Below are 25,588 nucleotides of genomic sequence, written 5' to 3'. Positions count from 1 at the left end.
CATCGAATGTTTTAGCTAAACTTCGAAGAAGACTCTGGGATTCCAACCTTAACTCTAATGGCTTGGCCCCTGGTAGGTGTTTCCCTTCTTGCCACGCCCCCATGTCCAAACTCCATTTCCCAATACGCCCCAGGATCCTGTAAGTCTGCAGTCATTATGACGCAAGTTCCACAGCCTTCTGGGAAGTGTAGTTTATTTCTCCCCCTCGCTACGTCAAGATCTAGGGTTAGGGACTACCACTCCCGTGAGGTAGTGCGTAATTCCACTCCGCGGCGTCTTCGAACGCGCCGCGGCAGCCATGTTGGAAGTGGTCAGCACAGGGGCCGGCACCAGAGGGTTATCGAAGCAGCTGTCACGATGCTGGGGTCCCTGGTGTCGAAGAGAACAGCGCCGGCGCCGCGGCTCCTTCTCCAGCTGCTTAGGTCCCCATCGCTCCGGAACCACGAAAGTGCCACCGGCCAGAGTGTGACCACCGGGGGCCGCGGGGAGCCTCAGTGGCTGAGGGCGGCCGTCGGGGGGCGCCATGGAACGTCGCCGGCCCTACTCACCGGAGGAGGGGCAGCCACTGGAGGGCGCCAGAGAGGACGTACCGAGACCCCCTACCTTGCAGCTGCCACGTGGGGACATCTTCCTAGCCCCGAAGATACACTGCCTGGGCAGGACAGCTGGAATGGAGTCCTCAGCAGAGCCGGCTTGGGCGTGTGGGCCCTGGCCACGGCACTGGTGGTTCATTGTTACAGCAAGAGCCCGTCCAGCAAGGGTGATTATTGGGACAGTCTGGTTATGTGCAAGTGAGAGGCGGGAGGTGGGTCCTGAGTCCATGAGGTTGGAGGGTGGGAATTGCTTATAGATTTAGACCACTAGAGCTTCAGTCCTGGTAGGACCCAGACATAATTTGGTCATAGAGCAGGCTGAGGAGTTCAGTGCTTCTGAGTTGTGTGATTTCTCAAATTATGCAACTGTTACTGTATTAGAATAATAATTGCATGCATGCCTAGTCGTTTCAGTCGTGTCCGACTCTGTGGGACCCTGTGGACAGTAGCCTGACAGGCTCCGCTGTCCATGGGATTCTCTAGGCAAGACTGCTGGAGTGGGTTGCCATGCCCTCCTCTAGGGGATCTTCCCTACCCAGGGATCAAACCTGCGTCTTGTATGTCTCCTGCATTGGCAGGTGGGTTCTTTACCACTGGCGCCACCTAGGAAGCCCATAATAATAATTATTGTATTATAATAATACAGTTATTAAAGGTTAGCCTCCTTTCTTGGAGTATCACCTTATCCATCTGTACAATGGGAGCGCTGGACTAAACATCTGAAATTAGCATGTGGCCTATTTTTCTACCATTCTATCTGGTTCAGTTCCTTTTAAGAGGTCTCCAGGAAACCTGTTTGGCTTCCCATGTGGTGCAGTGGTAAACAATCCACCTGCCAATGCAGGAGACACAAGAGACGGGTTTGATCCTTGGTCTGGGAGGATCCCCTGGAGTAGAGAATGGCAACCAGCTTCTGTATTCTTGCCTGAAAAATTCCATGGACAGAAGAGCCTGGTACGCTACAGTCCTTGGGGTCCATGGACTAAGAAGGGAAGAGACTTGGTTTCAGTGCCAACTTTGGCTCTGCTTGCTCCTCTCTAGATTGTTTCCCCACAGGTGAAGGGTGATTTCTCACTACTCTTACAGTGTTGTTATTCTGATTCCTTTTGAAGTTCAGCAGTGTGGTTGTGTTCATCAGGGAGACTCCTAGGGTTCTGCTGTGCCTGGTCTCAGGCATGAGGTGATCTTGCTATGTGGGGAAGTTGGCAGGACAAGGAATACAGGGAGGTGGCTCCCTGGAGAACCAGAGCAACCACGGGGGCTGGCTGACCCAGGTTGGCATCACCCTTGGGTGCATGGAGTCGAGCAGGGACTGGGAGAGCAGGCAGAGAGCTAGACTTCTAGCCTACGTGAGTCCAGCTACTCAGGTTCTCAGCTCTTCCTCGAAGAGAAGAGTGAGGCATGGTGTTTCAAGATTCCATGCATCCCAAGCTCTGAGACTTTGGACCAAGAGGAGGGATGCCCTTGACATTCATTTGTTTATTCAGCAGGATGTGGCCAGCTGTATAGGAAGAGCCTTGGCAGGGAGTAAGGTCACCTGGGGTCTTGTTTTGTTCTACCTTTAATTCCCACATGACTTTGGACTTTTGCCCTTTCTCATGGTCCTATTTCCTCATCTATAAAATGAGGGTGTTGAAACAGAGCTCCACGGAGAAGGCAATGGCAACCCACTCCAGTACTCTTGCCTGGAAAATCCCTTGGATGGAGGAGCCTGGTGGGCTGCAGTCCATGGGGTCGCTAAGAGTCGGACACGACTGAGCGACTTCACTTTACTTTTCACTTTCATGCATTGGAGAAGGAAATGGCAACCCACTCCAGTATTCTTGCTTGGAGAATCTCAGGGACGGGGGAGCCTGGTGGGCTGCCGTCCATGGGGTTGCACAGAGTCGGACACGACTGAAGTGACTTAGCAGCAAACAGAGCTCCTAAGGGTTCTTCTAGCTTAGGCACACTATGATTCTATTACTTCCACACCCACAGAGGTATGAATACCCTCTGTGCGCCTACTTTAAAGCTTGATGTGGAACTCGTGACTTAACACAATGCCAGCTAAGGGGACGATGTGGGCCATTAGACCTGTGCATCTGGCGAATCATCTAACAGTGTGTTTTGGGGGATCAGAAGGCCAGCATGGTCAGGAAAGCCTTCCTGAATGGAGATCTTCCTTGAGGATGGGGAATTTGAATTTGAGTTGTAAAGGATAAGGCAAGAGATGAAAAGGAGAGTGATACTGTGAGCTCCTTGAGAGCAAGGAGTGCGTCTTGATATTTTCAGGTTGATGCCAGTTCCTTTCCTTAATACTTTTGCACTGTCCAGCATAGTCCCTGGTGTTTAGTGTAGGTGCTTAGTGAATGTTCCTCAAGATGGTTTGTATTCTATGGAAATGTTTCCAGGAACAAAGCGCAGGTCGGGATAGTACATATAGAGGCTAGCAGTTTGTCCAGCCTGGTTGGAGGAGAGGAGGTCTTTCAGATGAGGTGAGAGCAGAGGGAGTAGGGTCTGGATATCAGGCGCGAGGGTTTGGAGGGTCTGAAATTCTCCTATAGGTGATGGAAAGCCATGGAAAATTGATGAGCAGGGAATGTCCCAAGTCCAGCAGGTTTAGACAGATGGGGAGAAAGTGTCTAAGGTCTTGCCTCAGAGCTTTTGGGGGGCTCCAGATTGGACTCTGTGGCATGTGAACCCCAGCAAAAGACACTGGGGTCTTTTTTACCAAAATATATGACGTTTACCAAACCATGACCGATCCCAACGCTTCTGACTTGCCAGTTCCCTTGTCTCCTGACTTGAGAGTTGTGAGCCAAGGCCCTCAGTGCAGCGTAATCAGTTCTGCCCTTTAGGAGCCAGGGGACCCCGGTTCTAATCCCAGCCCATTCCTCATTCCCTCTGGGACCTTGCAGAAGCTACTTCTTTTTAAAAGAGTGAGGGGAGAGAGAATACAGCAGTATCTGAGGAAGGCTTGTTCCCCTTCCAGCTGGGGGCTGCCCAAGCATCCTGGTTGTGTGCTGGGGGAACAGCTGGGGAACTGAGGAAGACCTGGCCCTGGAGTCTAGGCCAGGAGGCAATGTGTAGGCCTATGCATCGGTCTGAACCACAGGACTGGTTTGCATATGTCTGATAAGGTGGATATTGTACACAGGAGGTTATGTGAGTGAGCCAGGTAATAAAGCAAGTAAGTGGCAGAGTTAAGACCAGACCCAGGTCTGCTCTTCCACCCCGCCTCTCTGTTTCACTTGGTGACTCTCTTGGCTGGACTGAGAGCTCCCTGAGACAGGGCTGGGCCTGAGTCTGTCTGGTGCCCATCAGTTGGAGCTCAGGAACAGCTGAGCTCAGTGTTGCAGCCGCCTGGGAGAGAGAATGTGCCTCTGCTGTTGACAGCTTTTCCTCATGGCCACAAGGTGGTGCCAGCAGCCCGCACGCTGCCCAGGCCAGGCCAAGCTTGCCATTGCCTTTCTGCTAGGCCTGGCAATTCCTAAGGGATGGATTGGAATCCTCTACTTTGGCTCTCCCTTCGTTGGGTTTGGCACTGGGATGTTTGCAGGCTTTTCAACCGTTATTTCTTTAGCATCTTTGTAAGACTGTCAGGGCAGGGATTAGTGCCCCTGCTTTATAGTCAGGGAAGCTGGCGTTGAGGGGGGAAAGGCCACCACAGCACAGGGTGAACAGTGGACAGGCTGTGGTGGAGCCTGGCTCCTGGTCAAGGCTCTGTCCACTCTCGGAGGGGTCCACACCTCTGCCTGCTCCTCCCTATTCTGTCCTCCTAGGTTTGTGACCTATAACATCAAGATTCAAAACTAGGCTGGGAGACTGAAGTTGGAAGAGAAAGTGGGGCAAGGTAGGGGGATGATTAATAATGTGATAGTTACATAAACCTGCAGAGTAAAGTCACTCAGTCGTGTCCGACTCTTTGTGACCTCGTGGACTGCAACCCACCAGGCTCCTCAGTCCATGGGATTCTCCAGGCAAGAATACTGGAGTGGGTTGCCATTTCCTTCTCCAGGGGATCTTCCTGACCCAGGGATCGAACCCGGGTCTCCCGCACTGGAGGCAGACGCTTTAACCTCTGAGCCACCAGGGAAGCCCTGTAGAGCTTTATAGCTAATGAAAGGCGAAGGCATTCACACATTGAGTGTTTACTGTAGGCCACACCTGGTACTAACACATTCCTTGGATCACCTGTGTGATGAGAGTTCTGAGTCTGGTCTCTGATAGAAAGATGTGGAAGACAAGTTGTTAACAGAGGCTTTCACGTGGGCGGGGGAGGACTAGCTTTCTCTTTGTATATCTTGGCATCTTTTTACTTGTTAAAGCCCATGTATCTGAAGTGCCTTCACTTCCACTGTCTTTCTGGGCCCTCCAGGAAGCTCTGAGGGTTGGCCAGAAGTCTGATTGGTGCCCTCTCTCTCTTCAGATGCAGCCCTGATGGAAGCTGCTCGAGCCAACAATGTCCAAGAAGTCAGCAGGTGAGTATCGAACCCCAGGCCTTGCCCTCCCATGCAGGAGGCCTGAGTGGGGTGGGGCCCTTGCTCTGGTGGTGACTGCCTTGGAGGAAATCCTCACGCTGCTGTGAGGAACCAAACCCTGTGACTTCGTGTAGTCAGCGAGTCACTTGGGCTCCTTTGGCCCAGGCCAGCCCTTGGATATCTTAAGGTAGAGAGTCAGCTCCTGTGTCACTTTTTCTGGCCCCAAACAGCCGCGATCGCTCAGTTGCTCTGTTCTTCTCAGGGCATGGTTTGGGATCCCTCCTACATCTTGTGGGTTCCTCGGTGAATCTTCCACTTTGTTCTTGTTTCTCTGTGGGGTTGGCCACGGGTAGTTGCTTATTGACTGGATGGAGTGCGGGTGGGCACAGTGGAGACACTTGGAGGTTTGGGAGGGAGCTGGAAGAGGTCTTTCTGCCAGAGCCACCTGCCTGCAGGGCTGGGTGCCTGCCTGGGGTCCGACTGCATTTCTCCAGCTTCCCTAGCTCATCTGTTCCCCCAGCAACCACTGGCCAGTTTGATCGGAGGCTTGTTCCCGCGTAGGGACAGGACTTGACCCAGGCCTCAGCCGGCTGCCAGGGCAGAATAGAGTCTGTCCTGGATGGATGCTCTGACATGGGGCATCAATGTGGGGCTGTTAGGGGCAGAGGCTTCATCCTTGGTGAAACTTGGTGCCCAGCATACGGCCGAACTTTGGCCTTTTTTTCTTTTTTTTTCCACTGCCTTTTGTATAGATTAGGTGGCTGTGGGACACCCTCCCTTCCCTGCCACCATGTCCAAATTTTGGACAGGAAATTAGGTGATGGAAGTGGCTATCAGCGCACCCAGCACCGCGTACCCATGGTGCTCCTCCCCACTCCAGCTGCCTGAATGTGAAAGAAAGTATTGAAAGGCAGCCACAGCCCCCATCAAGACTTACTGCTTTGATTCCCTTTCATTTTATCTGCCATATTATTATTGACTCTTGAGGGTGCTTTTGAGTATTAATGTTCAAGGCTTAGTTTTTAATAAACCACTTTTGGAAGTATGGGCTGGGAGTTGTTTCTTAGCCAAATAAATATGATGGAGCAGTAGTTTAATAAACATGCGATGATGCATCTTAAAAACCAAGCACAGATGTCAGCTTGCTGTTATAAGAGCCATTCATAACTGCAGGCAGTGTATGGCATATTCATTCCCTCAGAAACAGATGAGCCTTGCTTCCTTCTGCTGCAGTATGGTGGCATGACGGGGTGGCAGCTGGTTGTGCCCCTCATTTAAGGCCTTTGCTGACCCTTTAGTCACCTGTTGATGACTGCTAGGTGACTGCTGCCAGGCTGCTGCTTTCCTCTGGCAAGCCAGGACAGGCCATGCGTGTGCAGAGCAGCAGGGCTGTGAAAGCACCTGTTCCTCACCAGGGGAGGCTGAGTTTTGTTCAGACAGTCATGTCTGACTCTTTGCGAACCCATGGACTGCAGCACACCAGGTTTCCTGTCGTTCGGTATCTCCCGGAGCTTACTCAAACTCATGTCCATTGCGTTGGTGATGCCATCCAACCATCTCATCCTCTGTTGTCCCCTTCTCTTCCTGCTTTCAGTCTTTCTCAGCCTCAGGGTCTTTTCCGGTGAGTCAGCTGTTCTCATCAGGTGGCCAAAGTATTGGAGCTTCAGCTTCAGCATCAGTCCTTCCAATGAATATTCAGGGTTGATTTCCTTTAGGATTGATTGGTTTGATCTCCTTGCAGTCTAAGGGACTCTCAAGAGTCTTCTCCCGCACTTCAGTTTAAAACCATCAGTTCTTCGGTGCTCAGCCTTCTTTATGGTCCAACTCTCACATCTGTACATGACCACCGGAAGAACCATGCCTTTGACTGTACGCACCTTTGTCAGCAAAGTAATGTCTCTGTACACTGTCTAGATTTATCATAGCTTTTCTTCCAAGGAGCAAGAGTCTTTTAATTTCATGGCTGTGGTCACCAGCTGAGGGGATTTTGGAGCCCAAGAAAATAAAGTCCATCACTGTTTCCATTGTTTCCCTATGTGTTTGAAGTGGGGACCGGATGCCATGATCTTCATTTTTTGAATGTTGAATTTTAAGGCAACTTTTTCACTCTCCTCTTTCACCTTCATCAAGCAGCTCTTTAGTTCCTCTTCGCTTTCTGCCATAAGGGTGGTGTCATCTGCATGTCTGAGGTTATTGATATTTCTTGTCGCAATCTTGATTCCAGCTTGTGCTTCATCCAGCCCGGCATTTTGCATAATGTACTCTGCATAGAAATTAAATAAGCAGGGGGGCAATATACAGCCTTGACGTATTCCTTTTCTGTTTCACTTAGCCCCCAAGGGCTGATTGATTTAGCTCTTTCAAATATACATTTTTCTTAACAGTTAAGCCTCCCACCCCCAAATTACAGAAAGTGATTGAATTTATGGTATGTGTGTGGTTCAGAACATTTGTTCTTGCCTATGTGGCTAGTGTCTGCAAGGATTTCCCTTTATGTCCCCAGTCTCTAACCTGCTTTTCTCCTGCCTCCTCTTGTCCTGTCTCTCTCGATCATGAAGACTCAATCAGAATCTCCCTTCACCCCTTGTGAGGGAGGCAGAGATGAGCAACGCACAGACCCGGCCCCTCAGAACTGACGGTCTCCCCTCACCTTCATCATGTGGTCTCAAGGAAACAAACACGTGACCTGCCAATCACAGCTCTTCCTGCTCAGAGAGCTGGACCTACATGAAGGAGTTGAGGGAAGCTGACCACCCTTGCTTGAAGGAAACTTCCTTGAATTCCTACCACAGGTCCTTGATTATTTAGCCTTTTTACACTCTAGACTCTGCACAGGTGCTTAACACTACTGTTAATTTCTTCCTATCTGTGTCCTGGCCTTTAGCTCTGCCCAACAGAGCTGCTAATACCAGGATAGAATTCCATTCTCAATTTTTAAAAATATTTGCTCATAGTTTATACACAGTTGGGTCACCATGTATATGATCTGTGTGGTCAAATCAGTATTTGGAATAAAACTCAGACCTGGAGTAATGCTGTCTCTCCCCTCCTTTTCTCCCGTCCCTCTCTGGGTTCTGGGCTGTGTGTGCCTCTGCCTTGATAACCCCCTACCTTCCCAGAGCCTTGGGAGAGCTCTTGATAGTGAAGGGAAGCAATTCAAAGCTCTTCTGTTTGGAGGTGGGGAGTTTCATCATCTTCTTGAAGGATACTCTGGAATCTGCAGTTTCTGGGGTCTAGGTGTGGGCCTTCCACACAGACCGCTGTGTGTACACTGTGTTCCTTACACCTTTGCTTTAAAGCCTCCCAGCCTCCACTCAAGTACTTCAGACTCCTCCCAGCTGAGTGTGATCTGCCCATTGCCCTGCACCTTCTGCTGGCCTGGGGTGGGGACAGGAGGGGGTGGGGTTGGTGGTCAGGTCATCTAGGAAGAGCCGTGCCAGACGTGCAGGAGAAGACTGCTTTACTAGAAGAGAAGTTTTAGGTCAGGTGGGAGAAGCTGGGCTGATCATCAGGACTGTGAAGAGGCACTCAGCCCATGAACAGGAAAACCAGCGTGGTTCACACACTGCCCAAATCAGGAACAGATGAGGAATCCTCAGGCAGCATGAGATGATCAGACCAACAGCTCTGAAGTGTGGGCACTGCTACCTGTTTTACGTGGAGCCGGCTAACCATTCGTGGTGTGGGCCTGCCTGGCTAAAGGCACAGGGAGGCTTCTGCCGCTCACCATGTTCTTTATATTAAGGAGCTTTGGACTGGCCTTCACCTTAAACACTGGATTGTGTGCCTCCCCATGGCAGGGACAACGTCTGGTTCCACACATGTCTTATCCTCTTTTCCAGTACAGTGAAAGTTGGGGAAAGCTACTTTTTACTGACTTGCCAGCAAACCGGAAGCAGGCATTCCAGAGTCTTAATTTTCAAACTCCAGCTGGCTATATCAGAAGGAGACTGGATCTCTTTTCCTTCCCGTCCTCCTCTCCTTTCTCTTTGTGTGGCAGCTGTTTCCTTCTTCCCCCAAGGCACTTAAACATTGTTTGCAGGTCCAGCTGTGGCTCTTCAGGAGTGGGAGCCCGGTCCTGAGGCTCCATCCCACCTGTCGGGAGCGTGAGCAGGTGGCTCTGCTTCTGGGCTCAGCCCACCCCACGCCTGGCTCCTGGACTCAGGAACCTACTCAACCGAAACCTAGGGCCCAGGGCAGTCTGAAGGCACATCTGTCCAGGATCGGACAGAGCCGAGTGAGGAGCTATCGGGGCTGGGAGTAGTGAGGCCTCCTGTTCTCGCCGCGGAGATCACATTTCTTTTCAAACAAGTCTGGGTGAAAGACTATACCCCTACCCACTCCCCTTCTCCCAGCAGGGAGCTAGGCCTCTGTTGAGTGCTTAACTCAGTTGTTTCCATCAGCACAAGCATTTTTTAAATGAAGGAAGTATGGTGGTATCAGTCTTGAACTTCAGACTGCCCTTTCTCTCCAGGATTCATTTGTTTGTTTGATGAAAGCTTACTGAGCACCTGCCGCATGCTGGGTGGTTTACTTGGCATCGGGGACAACTGACCAGACACGCTTCCTGCCCTCAATTAAGGAGTCAGGGGAAGACTGGTGACGCAGCATGATCTGTGCTGAGACAGGAGGGCTTCCTGGTGGCTCTGACGATGAAGAGTCCACCTGCAGTGCAGGAGACCCAGGTTCAGTTCCTGGTCAGGAAGATCCCATGGAGAAGGGAATGGCTACCCAGTCCAGTGATCTTGCCTGGAGGATTCATGGACAGACACCGTGCTCTCCAGTCACTGCAGGTCCTTAGGCTGTCTCCACTCATAGTGCTGAGACAGGAGCCCAGCACATGGCCCTCATCTACCGGGCGGACAGGAGAAAATGTCCCAGAGGAAATGACGCCTGATCAGAGTCTTAAAATATTAGGAGTGTTTAGCAAATAGACGGCAAAGGCATTCTAGGCAAAAGGAACAGTGTAAGTGATAGTACTGAGGCTGAGGCGAGAAACAGCCTGAGTGTGTGGTGAGGAGGGGAAGCTGTATACTCTTACACTGTTTGATGTTGCTGGATCAGAGTCTGAGGCCAGGAGAGACTGGAGATAAGTAGGGACCTGGTTATGGAGAGCATTGTCCATTTGTCCGTCAGTCACTCATCTGTCCAGCCTGTCTCTTCTGCCTAGCCCTGAGCTGACTTTGTGTTGGTGGCAACAAAATGAGGAAGGAGAAGCAATCTTTGCTCTGAGGAGCTCACTAACCTGCTTCTCAGGTGAGGAGGGAACACTTAAGTCAAAAATTGAGAACCAGCAGAACAAGGCATAGGTTGCTTAACTTCTGTAAGCCTAAGTAATGTGGAAATGATAAAACCTATAATTCATAATAGAGTTGTTAGTGTTTATTGTTAATAATAAATGTATTACGTTCAGCCAAAATATCTGAGTGCTTATTAGGAGATAGGTATTGGATTGAGTGCTGGAAATACAGTGGTGAACAGGATGGGCACAGTTCCTGCCCTCCTGGTACTTACAGTCTAACTGGGAGCCAGGTGACTATGCAGTTATAGTTACGTACTTTAAAATGAAGTGCAATTTGCCCTTTCAACAAATGGTGCTGGGACAACTGGATATCTCCATGTAAAAAAAATACAACTGTAGCCCTATCTCATCTGTACACAAAAATTAACTTAAAATGGATCATAGATTTAAATGTAAGAGTTAAAACTATAAAACTCTTAGAAGAAAACATAGTAGTAAATCTTTGTGACTGTGGGCTAGGCAAGCCTTCTTAGATATGGCACCAAAAGCACAGGAAATCAGAGAGAAAATGAGATAAAGTGGACTTCAGAAGTAAAAATGTTTGTGTTCAAAGAACACTTTCAAGAAGGTGAGAAGTTTTTCCCACAGAAAGGGAGAAAATATTTGCAAATTAGTATGAGATTTGTATTAGGAATACGCAAACTCAACAATAAATAAAAGATAGCCCAACTTAAAAGTGGACAAAGGATCCAAATAGATGTTTCTTCAAAGAAGATATTCAAATTGACCAATAAGCACATGAAAAGATGCTCAACATCGTTAGTATTAGGGTGCTTATGCTTAGTCACTCCATCATATCTGACTCTTTGAGACCCCATGTGCTGTAGCCCACCAAGCTCTTCTGTCCATGGGAGTCTCCAGACAAGAATACTAGGGTGGCCAACTATTCCCTTCTCTGGGGATATTTAATACTGATCAAAGCCACAATGAGATACCACTTCTCACACATTAGGATGACTGTAATCAGAAAGACAGATAATAGCAAGTGTTGGTAAGGATGTGGAAAAGTTGGAACCCTTAAATATTGCTGGTGGGGATGTGAAATGGTGTAATTGCTTTGGAAAGCAATTGGCAGTTCTTCAAAATATTAAACATATGACCCAGCAAGTCTACTTCTAGGTGTGTACTCCAGAAAAATGAAAACGTACATGAATGTACTTGGTACAAGAATGTTAATAGCAGCATTATTCATACTAGCCTAAAGAGGGAAGAAACCCCAAAGTCCATTAACTGATCAGTGGGTAAATAAAAAGTATGATACAGGCATACAGTGGAATATTATTTATCAATAACAAATACTGTCTATGTGCTACGTTAAAGAACCTTGAAGTCATTATGCTAAGTGAAAGAAGCCAGACACAAGAGACCACATATTATATGATTCAGTTTATATAAAATGTCCAGAATAGACAAATCTATAGAGACAGAAAGTAGATTGGTGATTGCCAAGGACTGGAAAGGCCGGGGTTGGGAGGGAATAGGAAATGATGAGTTTTTTGGGGGGGCTAATGAAAATGTTCTGGGGTTGGTAGTCAAGATCACAGAACTCTGAATCTACTAAAAACAAGTTGTGCACTTTTAATACATGGATTTTATGGTGTGTGAATTATATCTCAGTAAAACTTTGTTAAAAAGTGAAGCACAAGACACTTAGGAGTCTAATCTTGAGTATGAGAGCGGTGGAGGGTTGGGGGTATGTTATCAGTAAGCTAAAGCATCTGAGCGAAGTTAAAGTGAACTCTGAAGGATGAAGAGAAAGCTAGAAGAATATTGGGTTAAAAGGACAGTAGGCCCTGAGTCAAGAAAAGATGCAAAGGAATTGAGGGAAGTCCAGAATGACTGGACTGTAAGTGGGAGAGGGCATGACATAAGGTTGGGGAGTTAAGCGAGGACCATATCACACTGGATCTGTTGGCCACGTTAATGGTTTTTACTAAGAACAGTGGGCAGCCACTGAAGAATTTTAAGGTGTGTGTATGTGACAGAAAGAGAGAGAGAGACTTGGTGACATGATCTAGATCTGTAATTTTAAAAGATCACTCTGGCTGCTCCATGGAGAACAGATTGATAGGAAGCTGCGGTAGATGCAGGAAAACCCGTTGATAGTGACTGGAGTAGTCCAGACCAGAAAGGATGGTGGCAGGTGGTGACTTGGGATAAGGTGTCAGTAGCAGAGATGGAGGAGGTAAGTTGGACAGGACTTGGTGATGTTTAGAACAGCATCAGTGCCTGGTACGTAGGAGGTACTCAGTAGGTGAATCTTGAATGAATGAATTTGCATATGGTTGATTAGGGAGAAGAAGGTGTTAAGAATGAATTTCTGTTTTCTGGCTTGATCAGCGGTGGAGATGCTGTTGCCGTTCTCTGAGATGAAGCTGCTGGGGGAGGAGGACTGGGTTGGGAGGAAAAGATTGAGTTCAGTTTTGAACATGTTGAATTTAACATTTCAGTGAGAAATTCAAGTGGAGATGTCAAGCAGACAGTTAAATGGATCTTTCTGACTCTTCCTGCCGTACATGCCATGCTGCCTCAAAGATCAGTCTAGAGATTGTTTTGACATCTTGTTTTGATTTCTGGTTTGATGGTTTTAGACATTAAAGTACTTCATACCAGCTAAAACTTGTTTACTAGATACCTTTGGAAAAAAGTCTGATTTGATTTGCAACACAGGAAAGAAGAAAGGGTTGGGTTTTGTTGGAGGCCAAACACATTTATTCTAGCTTTGCATTGATGGCTTGGTTTGGTTCTTGTCCCTGGATGCCCCAGCTTGGGGCTTGAGGCACTTGCTGTCATTGTGCCAGGATTAAGGTGTCCAGAATGTGCTTAGCTTCAATATAGGTAAATGTTCTGCACATTGATCCAAGGATTTTATCTAATTAACAAAAACCCTGGCTGGTAAATACGTTCGGCTGTCTCGGGGCCTCTGAGAGGCTGTTTATCGATTGTTGTATCACTTTGGCTGGATGGGAAAATATTAATGATGGCATGAGAGCGACCAAAACATCCAACTCTCTTAACCAGTAAATATGTAAATGTTCTTGTGGCTTGCAGTAGGTTGAAACAAAAGCTTTATTCTAGACCGAAGGTCAAGGCCTCACTGGCATCACTCTTGTAATTTGAAGCTTATGAGTGTTTCTTGAATGCTAGGGTATAACCTACACAGGTTTCTTTTTGAATGCTGGGATGTTGGAAGGCAGCATAATGCTGCAAAAAAAGTACAAGGATTTTAGAATTAGAAGACCTAAGTTCCACTTCTGTCACAGTTACTGTCTTTGGGACTTTTAACAGATCATGAAAAAAACAAGCTAAAGTGTTAGTCGCTCAGTCATGTCTGACTCTGTGACCCCGTGGACTATAGCCCACCAGGCTCCTGTGTCCATGGAGTTCTCCAGGCAAGAATCCTGGAGTGGGTAGCCATTCCCTTCTCTAGGAGATCTTCCCGACCCAGGGACTGAACCCAGTTGTCATACACTGCAGTCAGATTCTTTACCATTTGAGCCACCAAAGAAGCCTTTAATAAGTCACAGACCTTCCCTTTTCAAATCTTCATTTTCACATCTTGTTAATGGGGTTCCCCCTGAGAACTTTGAAATATAGTTCTCAGTGTTAAACTCTACAGAGAAAACTGAGTCCTTTGGAGAGGGTCCAGATCATGCACTGTAACTCCAGGGCTTACTCAAGTGGGCCTTTACCAGCCCAGCAACTTTGCAGAGTGGTCCAGGGTCTGGCATGTTTTCTGAGGTGTGAACTTACAGAATCTCTGTTTGCTTGCTCCTTGGTGATAGAAAACTACTGGGGAAGATTGGGTTAGCAGCTTTTTCAAAACTTTATGAGTAGGTGAGTTGTGGAAACAGCCAGTCAGCTGCTGAGAAGCCCCGCAGGATCAGGTGGTTGGCCAAGCCCGGGAGCAGAGAACAGCCAGGACCTACTGCAGTGGCTTGCAGCAAGGAGGGATGCCCCTGAAGGGAAGCCCAGCCCTGCGGTTGAGCCTCTAGTGCTGGCCCTTACTGCTTCTTGGCTGTGTGGTCTTGAGCTAGTAGTCCCTTAACTTCCTCAGTAACCTCGACTGTAAGATACTTGCCAGGCCCCCCTCCCAGAAACTCATGAAAATTCTAGGAGGGTGAATTCCCGTGGTCTAGAGGATTTTTCATCCTTTGGGTCATCAGTGTCACATCTTCCAGGAAGCCGTCCCTAGCCCTCCAAGAACTTTTATACTTCCTCTGTGATAGCACTTACCACCCTCTTTTGGGATGGGTCATCTGTTTCCTTCTCTCTCTCTCTCTTGCTCTCTCTTTTTCACACACACACACACATGCTACTGTGAGTTTTGGAGGTGGCAGACCATTGCTGTGTTGTTTATCACTGTTCACGTAAATAGTTAACAAATATTTATTGAGTAGTTTTAAAGTGTTTTGTAAATGGTAGGAGTTAGGCAAATGTTAGTAGTTATTTACAGTCATAATAAACTTGTAAACAAAAGAATTGACATCCCCTTAGGGAAAAAGAAAATTAAAATGATGATTTAATCCAATCATTTATTTATTCAACAAATAACGCCTACTGTGTGTTGACACTATGCTAAGCCCTGATGGATCAGTGATAGGCCAAAAATGTACAGACCTTGTCTCATGAAGCTTAAAGCTTAGTCAGACATTAATCATGTAAATATGAAATTACAGCTGTTACAAATGCTGCAAAGGAATGATATAGAGAATCTCAAGTGTCTCTGAGAGATTTCCTCTGGCCAGGAAAAAATTCCCAAAGGAAGCTTAAGTACGAAGTGAAAGAGTTAACTTAGGTGAAGAAGGACAAGAAGAGCTTTCTGGCAGAAGGAACTTTTGTTTATAGAGGCCCCATGGCGGGAGGGACAACAGCAAGTGGCCGATGGACTGCAGTTTGGGGTGGGGGTAGGGGTGCCAGGAGTCTGGAGAGGAAGCAGGCCTTGCATGGCGTTGGAGGCTCTCCGTTGTATAGCAGCGGCAGCTGAGTTGGGGTGGGTGGGAGGGGATTGATGTGCTAGCAAGCACATCAGTTCTGATTGCTGAGAAACATTGGGAACCAATCTGAGTGCCTACCAGCTGTGTGGCAGGCTTGGGCACTGATCTAGCCACGGAGGCAGTGAGGCCGCAAAACTGCAGTCCCTCAGGGCTCCCAGCAGGGGCAGCTGTCTGGCTCAGTCTCCCCTCCACCATTGTTATGGCCCACGTGCTGCTTCTCCAAAGCCGCGGCTCAGTCATGGCCATAACACAAATCCTACCAGCATGACTGGAACCAGGTTGGATTTTTTCCCAAGGAGTTTTCCCAGAAACTGAGGAACAGAGAGAAATGTAAGAATATTAAAATTAGTAAAACTGATATGTTATGGATTTACCATATTCACTTTAGCAGTTTGCCTCACAGTGCTGCTGTCTCAGAAAATCTTACTTTTGAACTTAAGCTCGCCTGCATCCTGGTTCCTTCCCTCTCCTCCCTTTGGACAAGGGTCCTAGGCCCAAAGTCCTACTAAGGCAAGTAAAGTGGTTCTCGTCTTGTGCCTCTGTCAGTGGGTCTGCCCGAGAGGTTTTCATATCGTTAGTGGGAATCCTGGCAGAAAGGAATTCAGAGTCTGAGGAAACAAGCTTTGATTCCCAGTCGTGAGTCTCAGAAGACAGGGTTTGGATCCCAGCTGTGCCATTTGTTAGCTCTCTGTGGCCTTGGGAAAGTAACCTAAGATTTTAGCCTTAGATTCTTCATCTGCAGAGTGGGATGATGATTGAGCTACTTCACACCATTGCTGTGTGTATTCAGTGAGAAAATTAAATGAAAAAAACCAGCTAGTGCTGTGCCTAATAACTTACTAGGTGCTCAGTGCGTAGTAAGGGTTGTTTTTGAGTGTTGTTAATTATACCAGGTTTTCCCCCCTGAATTAGCAAAATAAGATAAGGGATAGAATTTTCTGGATATTCAGTTTTTACCCTCTACAATCTTATTAAACTAGTGTGATCATTCGGAAAGACCCGAACTAATGAACCTAAGGTAAATGAATTAAGGTGGAGCAAAAAAACACCCAACCTATCACCTTAGTTTTATCACTTTTTTTTAAGAACCCACATTTATTCAGAGTTTCACTTAATGTTTCTAGCATATTACTTTAACAATATAATTTTGTATATTTTTAACATATATTCTTTGTGTATGTATATTCAAATACATAAAATAGTAATATTTTAATAACATTAACTGTTACTAATAGTGGTTGGTGTTTATTAAATGCCTTTTTTGAAATAGGCATTACATGAGACTTAAATTACTAAATCCTTAACAACTATGAAAATAGTATAGCCCCATTTCACAGATGATAAAACAGAAATTTGGATTGCTTGAGTAATTTACTAAAGTTGCCCCCCTTGGAAGTGTCCTAGCACTTCAATTTATAGATGAGGATGCTGTGAGGCCTGAAGGAGAATGGAGCTTGCCTGGGTCACAGTTTCCTCCCAGCACTTTTCCAAGCTTAGGGAGATGTTTTGTAGCTCAAGGGAGAACCATTTCAATCTGCCTTACTAGGATTGTACAAGGTTCCTGAAGATGAATGTCAAATCTAGATCCCTAATCTGTCCTGCTCTCAACTCTGCTCTTCATTGACAGCGCCCCTCCCCGCCCCCCAACCCTGCATTCCTGCCAGTCAAGCCTGACTCCCCTCCATCCCAGGAACCCCCATTCCAGTCAGACTTGACTTCTCTGGTCCTAAACATGCAGCTTACTTCTTCCTACCTGTTCGCCTTTGTAATGCTTCCAACACCCACGTTCTTTTGTTTAGATCCTATTCATAGTTTATTGCCCCCTTCAAGCCCTTTCTCTTCCAGAAAGCTCACCTTCCCTAGTAGTTATAGCTTCTGTTTATTAGATGCCCACTCTGTGTGTGTGCGTGAGGCAGAGTACCAGATACGGTATATGTGGTATCTTCATTTTTTGCTGCAGTATTGCAAAACAGATTGTGCTGTGACCATTTTCCACCTGGGCTTCCTTGGTGGCTCAGACGGTAAAGAGTCTGCCTGCAGTGCAGAAGGCCCAGGTTCGATCCCTGGGGTCAGAATGATCCCCTGAAGAAGGGAATGGCAAACTACTCCAGTATCCTTGCCCAAAGAATCCCATGGAGAGAGGAGCTTGACGGGCTACAGTCCATGGGGGTCACAGAGTCGGACATGATTGAGCGTTTAATACCCTGCAACTCATAAGGACTAGAACTGTGATTTAAACCAAGTCCCACATGAATACAAAGTGTATGCTTTTCTCATTGCAGTTAACTGCTTGTTCTAGCCCATGATGATCTTTCTTATCAAAATTCCCAAAGCCTCAAAGTCTGAGCCAGATGGTATCATGTTGAGTCTTCACCTCCTTGTCTTTCTCCACAGTTGCTTCATGCGTGTGTCTCCTCACCCAGGCCATGCTGTCCCAGCCAGGTGGACAGCACCTCTTCCTGCCTCCACCATAGCTACTCACGCAAGGCTAATTGGGCACTCACAAAGCACACAGTACAGATGGAGTCTGGCCGTTGATTGGTTAAATGAAACCTTGTTTATTCTCCAGAGTCTCCCCAGCAGGGTCCAGCAGCTGGGTGGACTGACTGGTCTCCAGGATCCTCCATTCATGTGGATGGGAGGCCCAGGAAGGCTGCATAAGAATCCCTCTCTGAGGCTGAACTCAGTCTTCCATCTCAATGCCCTTTTGTTTGTGGGGATAGCGCCCAGGCCTCCTGGGAAGTCTGTGTATTTGACTGGCCTTTGCAGATAGTGGGCAGGACCAAATGTAAAGCACACACAGTTGGAGGAGTCCCGTGGAATCCCCAGGGGTCAGAGTCCAGCAGGCAGAACAGTATCCTTCCCAGGGCCACCTGGGACTCAGGTACAGCCCCTGATGGGTCAGACAGAGCCCAAGGCACTGTTGTCTTCAGCCTCACTTCCTCTCCAGTGTTCTTGTCTCCTCTTCAGGTTCTCTGATGGGCCCCGTCCAGCCCACAGTTGGGCTCCTCTAGGCATGAGGCATACTCTTGTCTCCTGAGTAATAAGCTTACTCTGATTGAGTAAACATTTACTCATTCACTTATTCTTTTTCCTTTTGAGATACAATTCACACATCATAAAATTCATCTTTTTAAAGGATACAGTGCAGTGGCTTTTTAATATAGTCATGAAATTATGCAGCCATCATGGTGTCTTAATTCCAGAACATTGTCATCACTGCCTCCCCACCTCCCCTCCAAAACCCAGTCCCATCAGCATTCGCTCCCCATTCCCCCCTCTCCCGGCCTCTGGCAACTACTAATTGAGTTTCTTTTCCCCTGGATTTCCCTGTACTGGTATTTCATATCAATGGACTCATACAATATGTGTCCTGTTAGGACCAGCTTCTTTCACTTAATATGTTTTCAAGGTTCACCTCTGTTGTAGCATGTGTTCCCTGGTGGCTCAGAGGATAAAGCATCTGCCTGCCATGGGGGAGACCCAGGTTCGATCCCTGGGTCGGGAAGATCCCCTGGAGAAGGAAATGGCAACCCACTCCAGTATTCTTGCCTGGAGAATCCCATGGCCAGAGGATCCTGGCGGGCTACAGTCCACGGGGTCACAAAGAGCCAGGCACGACTGAGCGAGTTCACTCTGTTGTAGCGTGTGCAGTACTTTGTTCCTTTTTGTGACTGAACAGTATTCCATGTATAGATATATTACATTTTGTTTACACATTCATCAGTTGATGAACATTTGTGTTTTCATTTTTCAGCCATTATGAATAACACTGCTACGAACATGTGTGTACAAATTTTGTGTGAGTGTATGTTTTTATATCTCTTGGCCAGATACCTAGAAGTAGAACTGCTAGGTCATGTGGTAACTCTGTGTTTAACATTTTGAGAAATGGTCAGACTGTTTTCCAAAGTAGCTATACCATTTTAACATTCTCACCAGCAATATAACACGTGAGGCTTCTAATTTCTCTACACCTTTGCCGACACCTATTGCTGTCTTTTTTATTAGAGCCGTTGTGTGAAGTGATACCTCTTTGTGGTTTTGGTTTGTATTTCCTTGATGGCTAATGATGAACATCTTTTCATGAGTTTTTTTTTGGTCATTTGTACATTTTCTTTGGCATTTATTTATTCTTAAGGCCCATTATGAGCAGTATGCCCCACTCAGCATTGAATCATGATGTATCGTGATGACCTTTGCCTTTCAAAGAACGTTCAGTCTGGTAAGAGAATTGTAATTAGTACATACAGAATGTTAAGTGTCTATAGACAAGAGGGGCATTCAGTCTGGGCCTGGAGATGTTAGTATTTGGATATAAGGAGCTGGGTAGAAAGACATTCTGGGCAGTTGGAGTAATGTAAGCATAAGCACTCTGTATGGAGGAGGAAACGGCAACCCTCTCCAGTGCTCTTGCCTGAAAAATTCCATGGACAGAGGAGCCTGGCAGGCTATATGGGGCTGCAAAGGGTCGGACATGACTGAGTGACAGAGCACACAGGCACTTTGTTATTAGAAAAATACTTTATGTTGTGATGAATTCCGAGGTAATGTTATGAAAGCACCTGGCATAGCGCTCGACACATGGTGGGCTGCTGTTATGTAGTTAGCTCTCTCTACAGCTTGCCTCTTTGGTCCTTGTTCTGTCCTCTAAGACTACACAGCTCCCTTTCCCTGTTCCAGACTTTTGAATATTAATAGCTCCAAGCCAAATAAACCTTGGTTCTCCAAACTATGGTTTCAAGTCTTCTCTCATCCTAGTCATTTTGTAATGAAATGGCCACAAAGCTTTTGGTGCCCTATTTGAATTCTGGTGTGGTGTGACTATCATTGTGTAGAGCAGGGCAGTGATCCCCTTTTTAGAGATTTTATGAGTCTGTTAACATGGCCTGAGTTTGCATTAGCTTTCTCGGCAGATGCATTATACTCTGAGAGTCTGTTAAGCTTGTCTGCAGAGAACTAGGACTTCCTATACTTCTAAAACCTACTGATTAGGTTTGTTTGCCAAGGTTATTTTAACCTAAAGTCAAGACCACTTTACCATGCAGCTGTGAAAGTGGTGGTAGTAGTATGTAGACTACCACGAAGGGATCTGGCCTTTCTCATCTTCAGTCTAAGAGAAGGGGTCCCTTCCAAGGGAGAAGGTTCTAGACAGCAGAACTAATCAGAGTATCTCCATTCATCATTTTAACTTCCTTTCTACGTAAGGTTTTTCCTTTTTTTTTTAATCATTTTCTGTCAGCTGATTGTTGTTCAGTCGCTCAGTCGTGTCCAGCTCTTTGCGACCTCATGGACTGCAGCATGCCAGGCTTCCCTGTCCTTCACCAGCTCCTGGAGCTTGCTCAAACTCATGTCCATCGAGTCTGTGATGCAATCCAGCCATCTCATCCTCTGTCATCCCCTTCTTCTGCCTTCAGTCTTTCCCAGCGTCAGGGTCTTTTCACTAGGGTCAGCTGATTAGTCCCATCAGATATTTGTGCTGATCCCAGGCTAAGTGTGTGGGAAAAGAGAAGAAGTTGGGATATATACCCTGGAAGGCAGTGTGGTTCAATAGAGAGAGGGTGGGCTCCAGCCCAGGCTGCCACTTACTGAGCATGTGATCTTAAGCAAGCCAGTTACCCTCTCTCTTTATGACTCCTTCTCTAATCACAGGACCAGATAAGATTGTAAATGTCAAGTGCCTGGTGCGTAGTAGGCTGCTGTAGAAACACGAGCTCTTTTGAACACCACAGTTTAAGAGTTTTGAAAGACTGGAAGAGCCAAGCATGTTGTGTGGTCAGTGACCCTCTACAAACAGCTTTCAGAGCACTGTGATCCTTAAAACACTTACTTGTGCTCCATTTCCCCACCACCAGTTCAGACCAGGAGCTCCTTGTGGGCAAGATCCATGTCTGATTCAAGTGTACCCTCAGTGCTCAACACAGAGCCTGACTTGGAGAAGAGTCTACTTTGTTACTGGGACAAACCTGAATTAATGAAGGCCAAATTTTGTTCCTATCTAGAGGGCCAGATACTGTGGTTGGCTTTGCACAGTCCATTTTTTTTACTGAAAATCTCATAGGGTTCTGGAGCTTAGCAGTAGTAGCTCAAGTACCAACCCAATTTTAGAAATTTGGGCTACTTCTGTGTCTCACTGCCATAGGATAACAGGTTTCCTGGCAACACCCAGCTGCCCTCTGTGGCAGCCTACAGGCCTGCTGTGGTGCCAGTAGGTGGCACTCATGGCCCTTTCCCACACTTCAGCTGCCTAGACAGTCCTTGCCTTCTTGTCACCAGGGCAGCTGCTGAGTGGGACATAACTTAGAGCCCTGAATAGAGGTACCCAGATAGGGGTGCCCTGGACTACCTCCTCCCCTTTCTGGCCTTGTATTGTTGGGTTTGTGTTTTATTGAGTCCCTGCCATGGCACACACTGCTTGGGGAAGCAGAGCTGTCTCCCATAGAAGATCCCAGGAGTGCATTACGGGAATCTGTGCTTCTGTCCATCCTTTCTGGCACAGCTCATGCCTCTGCCTCCAAGAAGTCGTGCCTGTGGCTCTTGCTGTGCACTACACTCACATGGTGCTTGCTTGCATTTTAGCTGTTTGTGAGGTAACTGTGCAGTGAATACCTTGGAGGCAAGAACACTGTAGAATTCATCAGAGAGTCCTCGGTATCCTGCTTAGAGTCCTACGTGGTCTAGGAAAAAACAGAAAGAAAAGGAGTGAGGCAAAATGTAATGAGAATCTGAGTGAAGGATATACCTGAGTTTGGTGTATGTGTGTGCATGCTATTTTTTAACTGCTGTGTGAGTTTGAAATAATTTCAAAATAAAAAGTTAAAAAAAAATAATCTATGCACTTTAAATGTGTGCCAAGTTCCTGCTAGAAACTATAAGAAAGATGGGACAAAGGATGGTCACCCCCCAGCTTTGGCTTTTATTCTTTTTAATCCGGCGGTATTCAGTGAAGTTCTGATACAGCTCCTCCGCTGTGTGCCTTTGAACACATAGAACAGTGGTAATGATGATAGCTAACACTAGAAGTGCGCGTACAGTTTTGGTTACCTCAGTTACCAGGTTATAAGGTAGGATGGCTGAGGTTCAGAGGTTAACATGACCTGCCCACAGTCACACAGTCTGGAAGAGAGGTGCGGGCTTACGTCCATATCAGGCTGTTCCAAGGCTGGTGCTTTTTGAGCTTCTGTATGTATATCTATAAAGAGAAAGGATTGGGTAGACTGATCTCAGCGCATCTTTCTTTACATTCAGAAACTGAAAAACTGTATATGATAGGAAGTTAACTGGTTATGAAGCATGCAGGTATGTTACGCAGTGCACCTTACTTGTAATTGCTACATAAGTGCCAGTCCTCCCCTCTCACTGCCCACCCACTGCCCTCTGGAGTAGTCCAGATATGGCAGTGCTGGGATGGGCCGCCTCACCAGGAATGAGAGCATCTGGAGAGATTCCTAGGGGCAAGGCCCTGAGGTGCCCTTGAAAGAGAGTGTTCGGTTCAAGGACTGATAGCAAAAGATGCCAGAGAAGCCCCATGTCTGTGGAGTTGTAGCGCTGGGACCTGCCTGGAATTGCCTAACCCTGGCCGGGTTCTGAGAGCAGCCTTTCCTGCCTCGCCCCACCCCTCCCGGCCCAGGGCAACCTTGTAGATAAGGCACAGATGGAGGCTGTGAGGATTCTAGCCCCAGGCACCTTGCCTCTGCTCAGACAGCAGGGCCTGGTGCTGTTATTACTGTAAACAGGACCTTCTGCGAGGCTCCAGCTAGGGCCCTGTTGCCCAGATAGCAATCATGATTGAGTCTGCATGGCTCACTGCTTCCAGGCCTCTGGTGCAGGTGGGACAGGGCTCCCCACCCTTCAAGCCCCTCCCCAGCTGCAGCTGAGGGCAGTTCATGTGGAGGGTCTTGAAACCAGTTGGAACAATGCAAGCGGTTCAGTGGCCGCTTTGTATTGATTGGTCATAAAGAAGGAAGAAAAACCAAGTGGTACCTCCCTCCCCTGAGTAGAAGAGCTCATCAAGCTGGAATAACTCAAAACTATCCTGTATCCCTGTCTGGGACTCCCTCCCTCCCGCCAATAAACAGCAAACCTGAGGAGTTCTTTCTTCTTTGGAAGTCATGCTGGTGCCTGTGACTGCTAGGAGTTCACTTCCCAACTTCTTTGATGCTGTACATATTTTGAATCCTAAGATTTTAGTTCTGGCAGGGACTTGAGAAATCATTTAATTCAGTTCCCTTATTTTACCACAGAGAAAAGTGAGGCCCAAAGAGACAGATTTGTCCAGGTCACACAGCTAGTTGTTGAGAGAGCCATGACTGAAACCCATGGCCTCCAGCCCCAGGCCTGTGTCTAAGTATCCCCAGCCCTGAGAGTGAGAAGCCACACCTACACCTTCCACATATATGCAGGAGCCCGAGTTCTTGGGAAAAGACAGGCATGTGAGTATAGGGGAGAGATCTGTGTAGACATTTTGTAGAATGCCACAGGCATGCATTTGTCCAGCCCCTGAGCCACTGTGCCAGCGCCAGGAGTCGAGACACAAGGCATTTCTAGGGGGCCATGCTGACTACTGGGACCGTCGGACAGGGAAACTGACAGCTGTAGATACAGGCTAGCATAAGCCACGGCTTTCTTAGGGAAGACTTCTGGGAAGAAGAAGGGGCAGGTCTTTCTTTTTCTTTTTTAAAGTGATTTCTTTTTTCAAATGATTTTTTTATTGGCATATAGTTGGTTTACAACGTGTTAGTTTCTGCTGTACAACGAAGTGAGTCAGATGTACATATACATACTTTTTCAGATCGCTTTCCCTACAGGCCACTATAGAGTACTGAATAGTGTTCCCTGTGCTATGTGATAGGCTCTTATTAGTTATCTATTTTATAGATAGTGTGTGTGTGTGTCAATCTCAAGCTCCCAGTTTAGTCCTCCCCTACTGCCTTTCCCCCTTGGTAACCATAAGTTTGTTTTCGACATCTGTGACTTGATTTCTGTTGTTTTTTTAAAAATATTTTTATCTATTTATTTTCGGTCATGCTGGTCCTTACTGCTGCGGGGCTAATTTCTCTAGTCACAGTGAGCGGGGCTGCCTTGTCGCTGCAGCGGCTAGTCCTGCTGCGAGGCGCAGGCTCTAGGTGTGCGGGTCTCAGCGGTTGCCCCCCTGAAGCGTGGGGGCTCCAGGGCTGCAGCTCTCTGGCTCTGGAGAGCAGGCCTGATGGTTGCAGTGTGCAGGCTTAGTAGGCACGAGGCAGGTGGGATCTTCCTGGACCAGGGATCAAACCCTTGTCTCCTGCATTGGCAGGCGGATTTTTTTACCACTGAGCCACCAGGGAAGCCCCTGATTTCTGCTTTGTAAAAAGGTTCATTTGTATCTTTTTTTTTTTTTAGATTCCACCTGTAAGTGATATTACATATTTACCTTTCTCTGTCTGACTTGCTTCACTGAGTATAAAAGTCTCTAGGTCCAAAGTTTTTCTTTTCCTAAGAAAGTTTTTTTTTCTTTTTAAGGAGTAATAGTATGTTCATTGTTATAAAAAATACAGCAACAAAACTTCTAACAATCGAGAAGCATTCACAGTAGGAAGTGGAAGTTTGACTCCCTTCCGCACCTGAGATAACCGCTGCTGCCTGCTTGGTCCAGAGCCTTCAGGACTCTCCTGAAGATAGATGGGAGAGCTGCTGCTTTTTTTTCCCCCCTTGGTTCGTTTCTCTCCTGTGGAAGTCATCAGCTTTGCGGCTGCTGCTGCTGTTGTTCAGCTGCCCAGTCGTGTCCGACTCTTTGTGACCCCATGGACTGTAGCACAATGAGCCTCCCCGTCCCTCACCATCTCCCAAAGTTGGCCCAAGTTCATGTTCATTGCATCGGTGATGCCATCCAGCCATCTTATCCTCTGATGCCCTCTTCTCCTTCTGCCCTTAATCATTCCCATCATCAGGGACTTTTCCAATGAGTGAGCACTTCACATCAGATGACCAAAATACTGGAGCTTCAGCTTCATCATCAGTTCTTCCAGTGAATATTCATTGTTGATTTCCCTTAAGATTGACTGGTTTGATCTCTTTGCTGTCCAAGGGACTCTAAAGAGTCTTCTCCAGCACCACAGTTTTAAGGCATCAATTCTTTGGTGTTCTGTGTTCTTTATGGTCCAGCTCTCACCATCGTACATGACCACTGGGAAGACCATAGCCTTGACTCTACGGACCTTTATTGGCAGAATGTTTCTGCTTTTCAACACACTGTCT

The 25,588-nt window shown here is 47.1% G+C and overlaps 1 protein-coding gene across 1 annotated transcript in view; it reads left to right on the top strand.

The window, feature by feature from the left end:
* Positions 1–270: 270 nt before the first annotated feature.
* CLPB (ClpB family mitochondrial disaggregase) overlaps positions 271–25,588 on the top strand; it is a 139,540-nt gene continuing 114,222 nt past the window's right edge. Inside the window, exons 1-2 of the mRNA XM_069554581.1 lie at positions 271–760; positions 5,005–5,056. Coding sequence (XP_069410682.1) covers positions 358–760; positions 5,005–5,056 — 455 coding nt within the window. The 5' untranslated portion in view covers positions 271–357. The remainder of the gene's footprint in view (positions 761–5,004; positions 5,057–25,588) is intronic.

The sequence above is a fragment of the Ovis canadensis genome, chromosome 15, assembly GCF_042477335.2.
Source record: "Ovis canadensis isolate MfBH-ARS-UI-01 breed Bighorn chromosome 15, ARS-UI_OviCan_v2, whole genome shotgun sequence".
In the NCBI taxonomy this organism is placed as follows: Eukaryota; Metazoa; Chordata; class Mammalia; order Artiodactyla; family Bovidae; genus Ovis; species Ovis canadensis.
The sequence above is the reverse complement of the archived record's forward strand: the minus strand, read 5'-3'. Positions and strand labels throughout refer to the sequence as shown.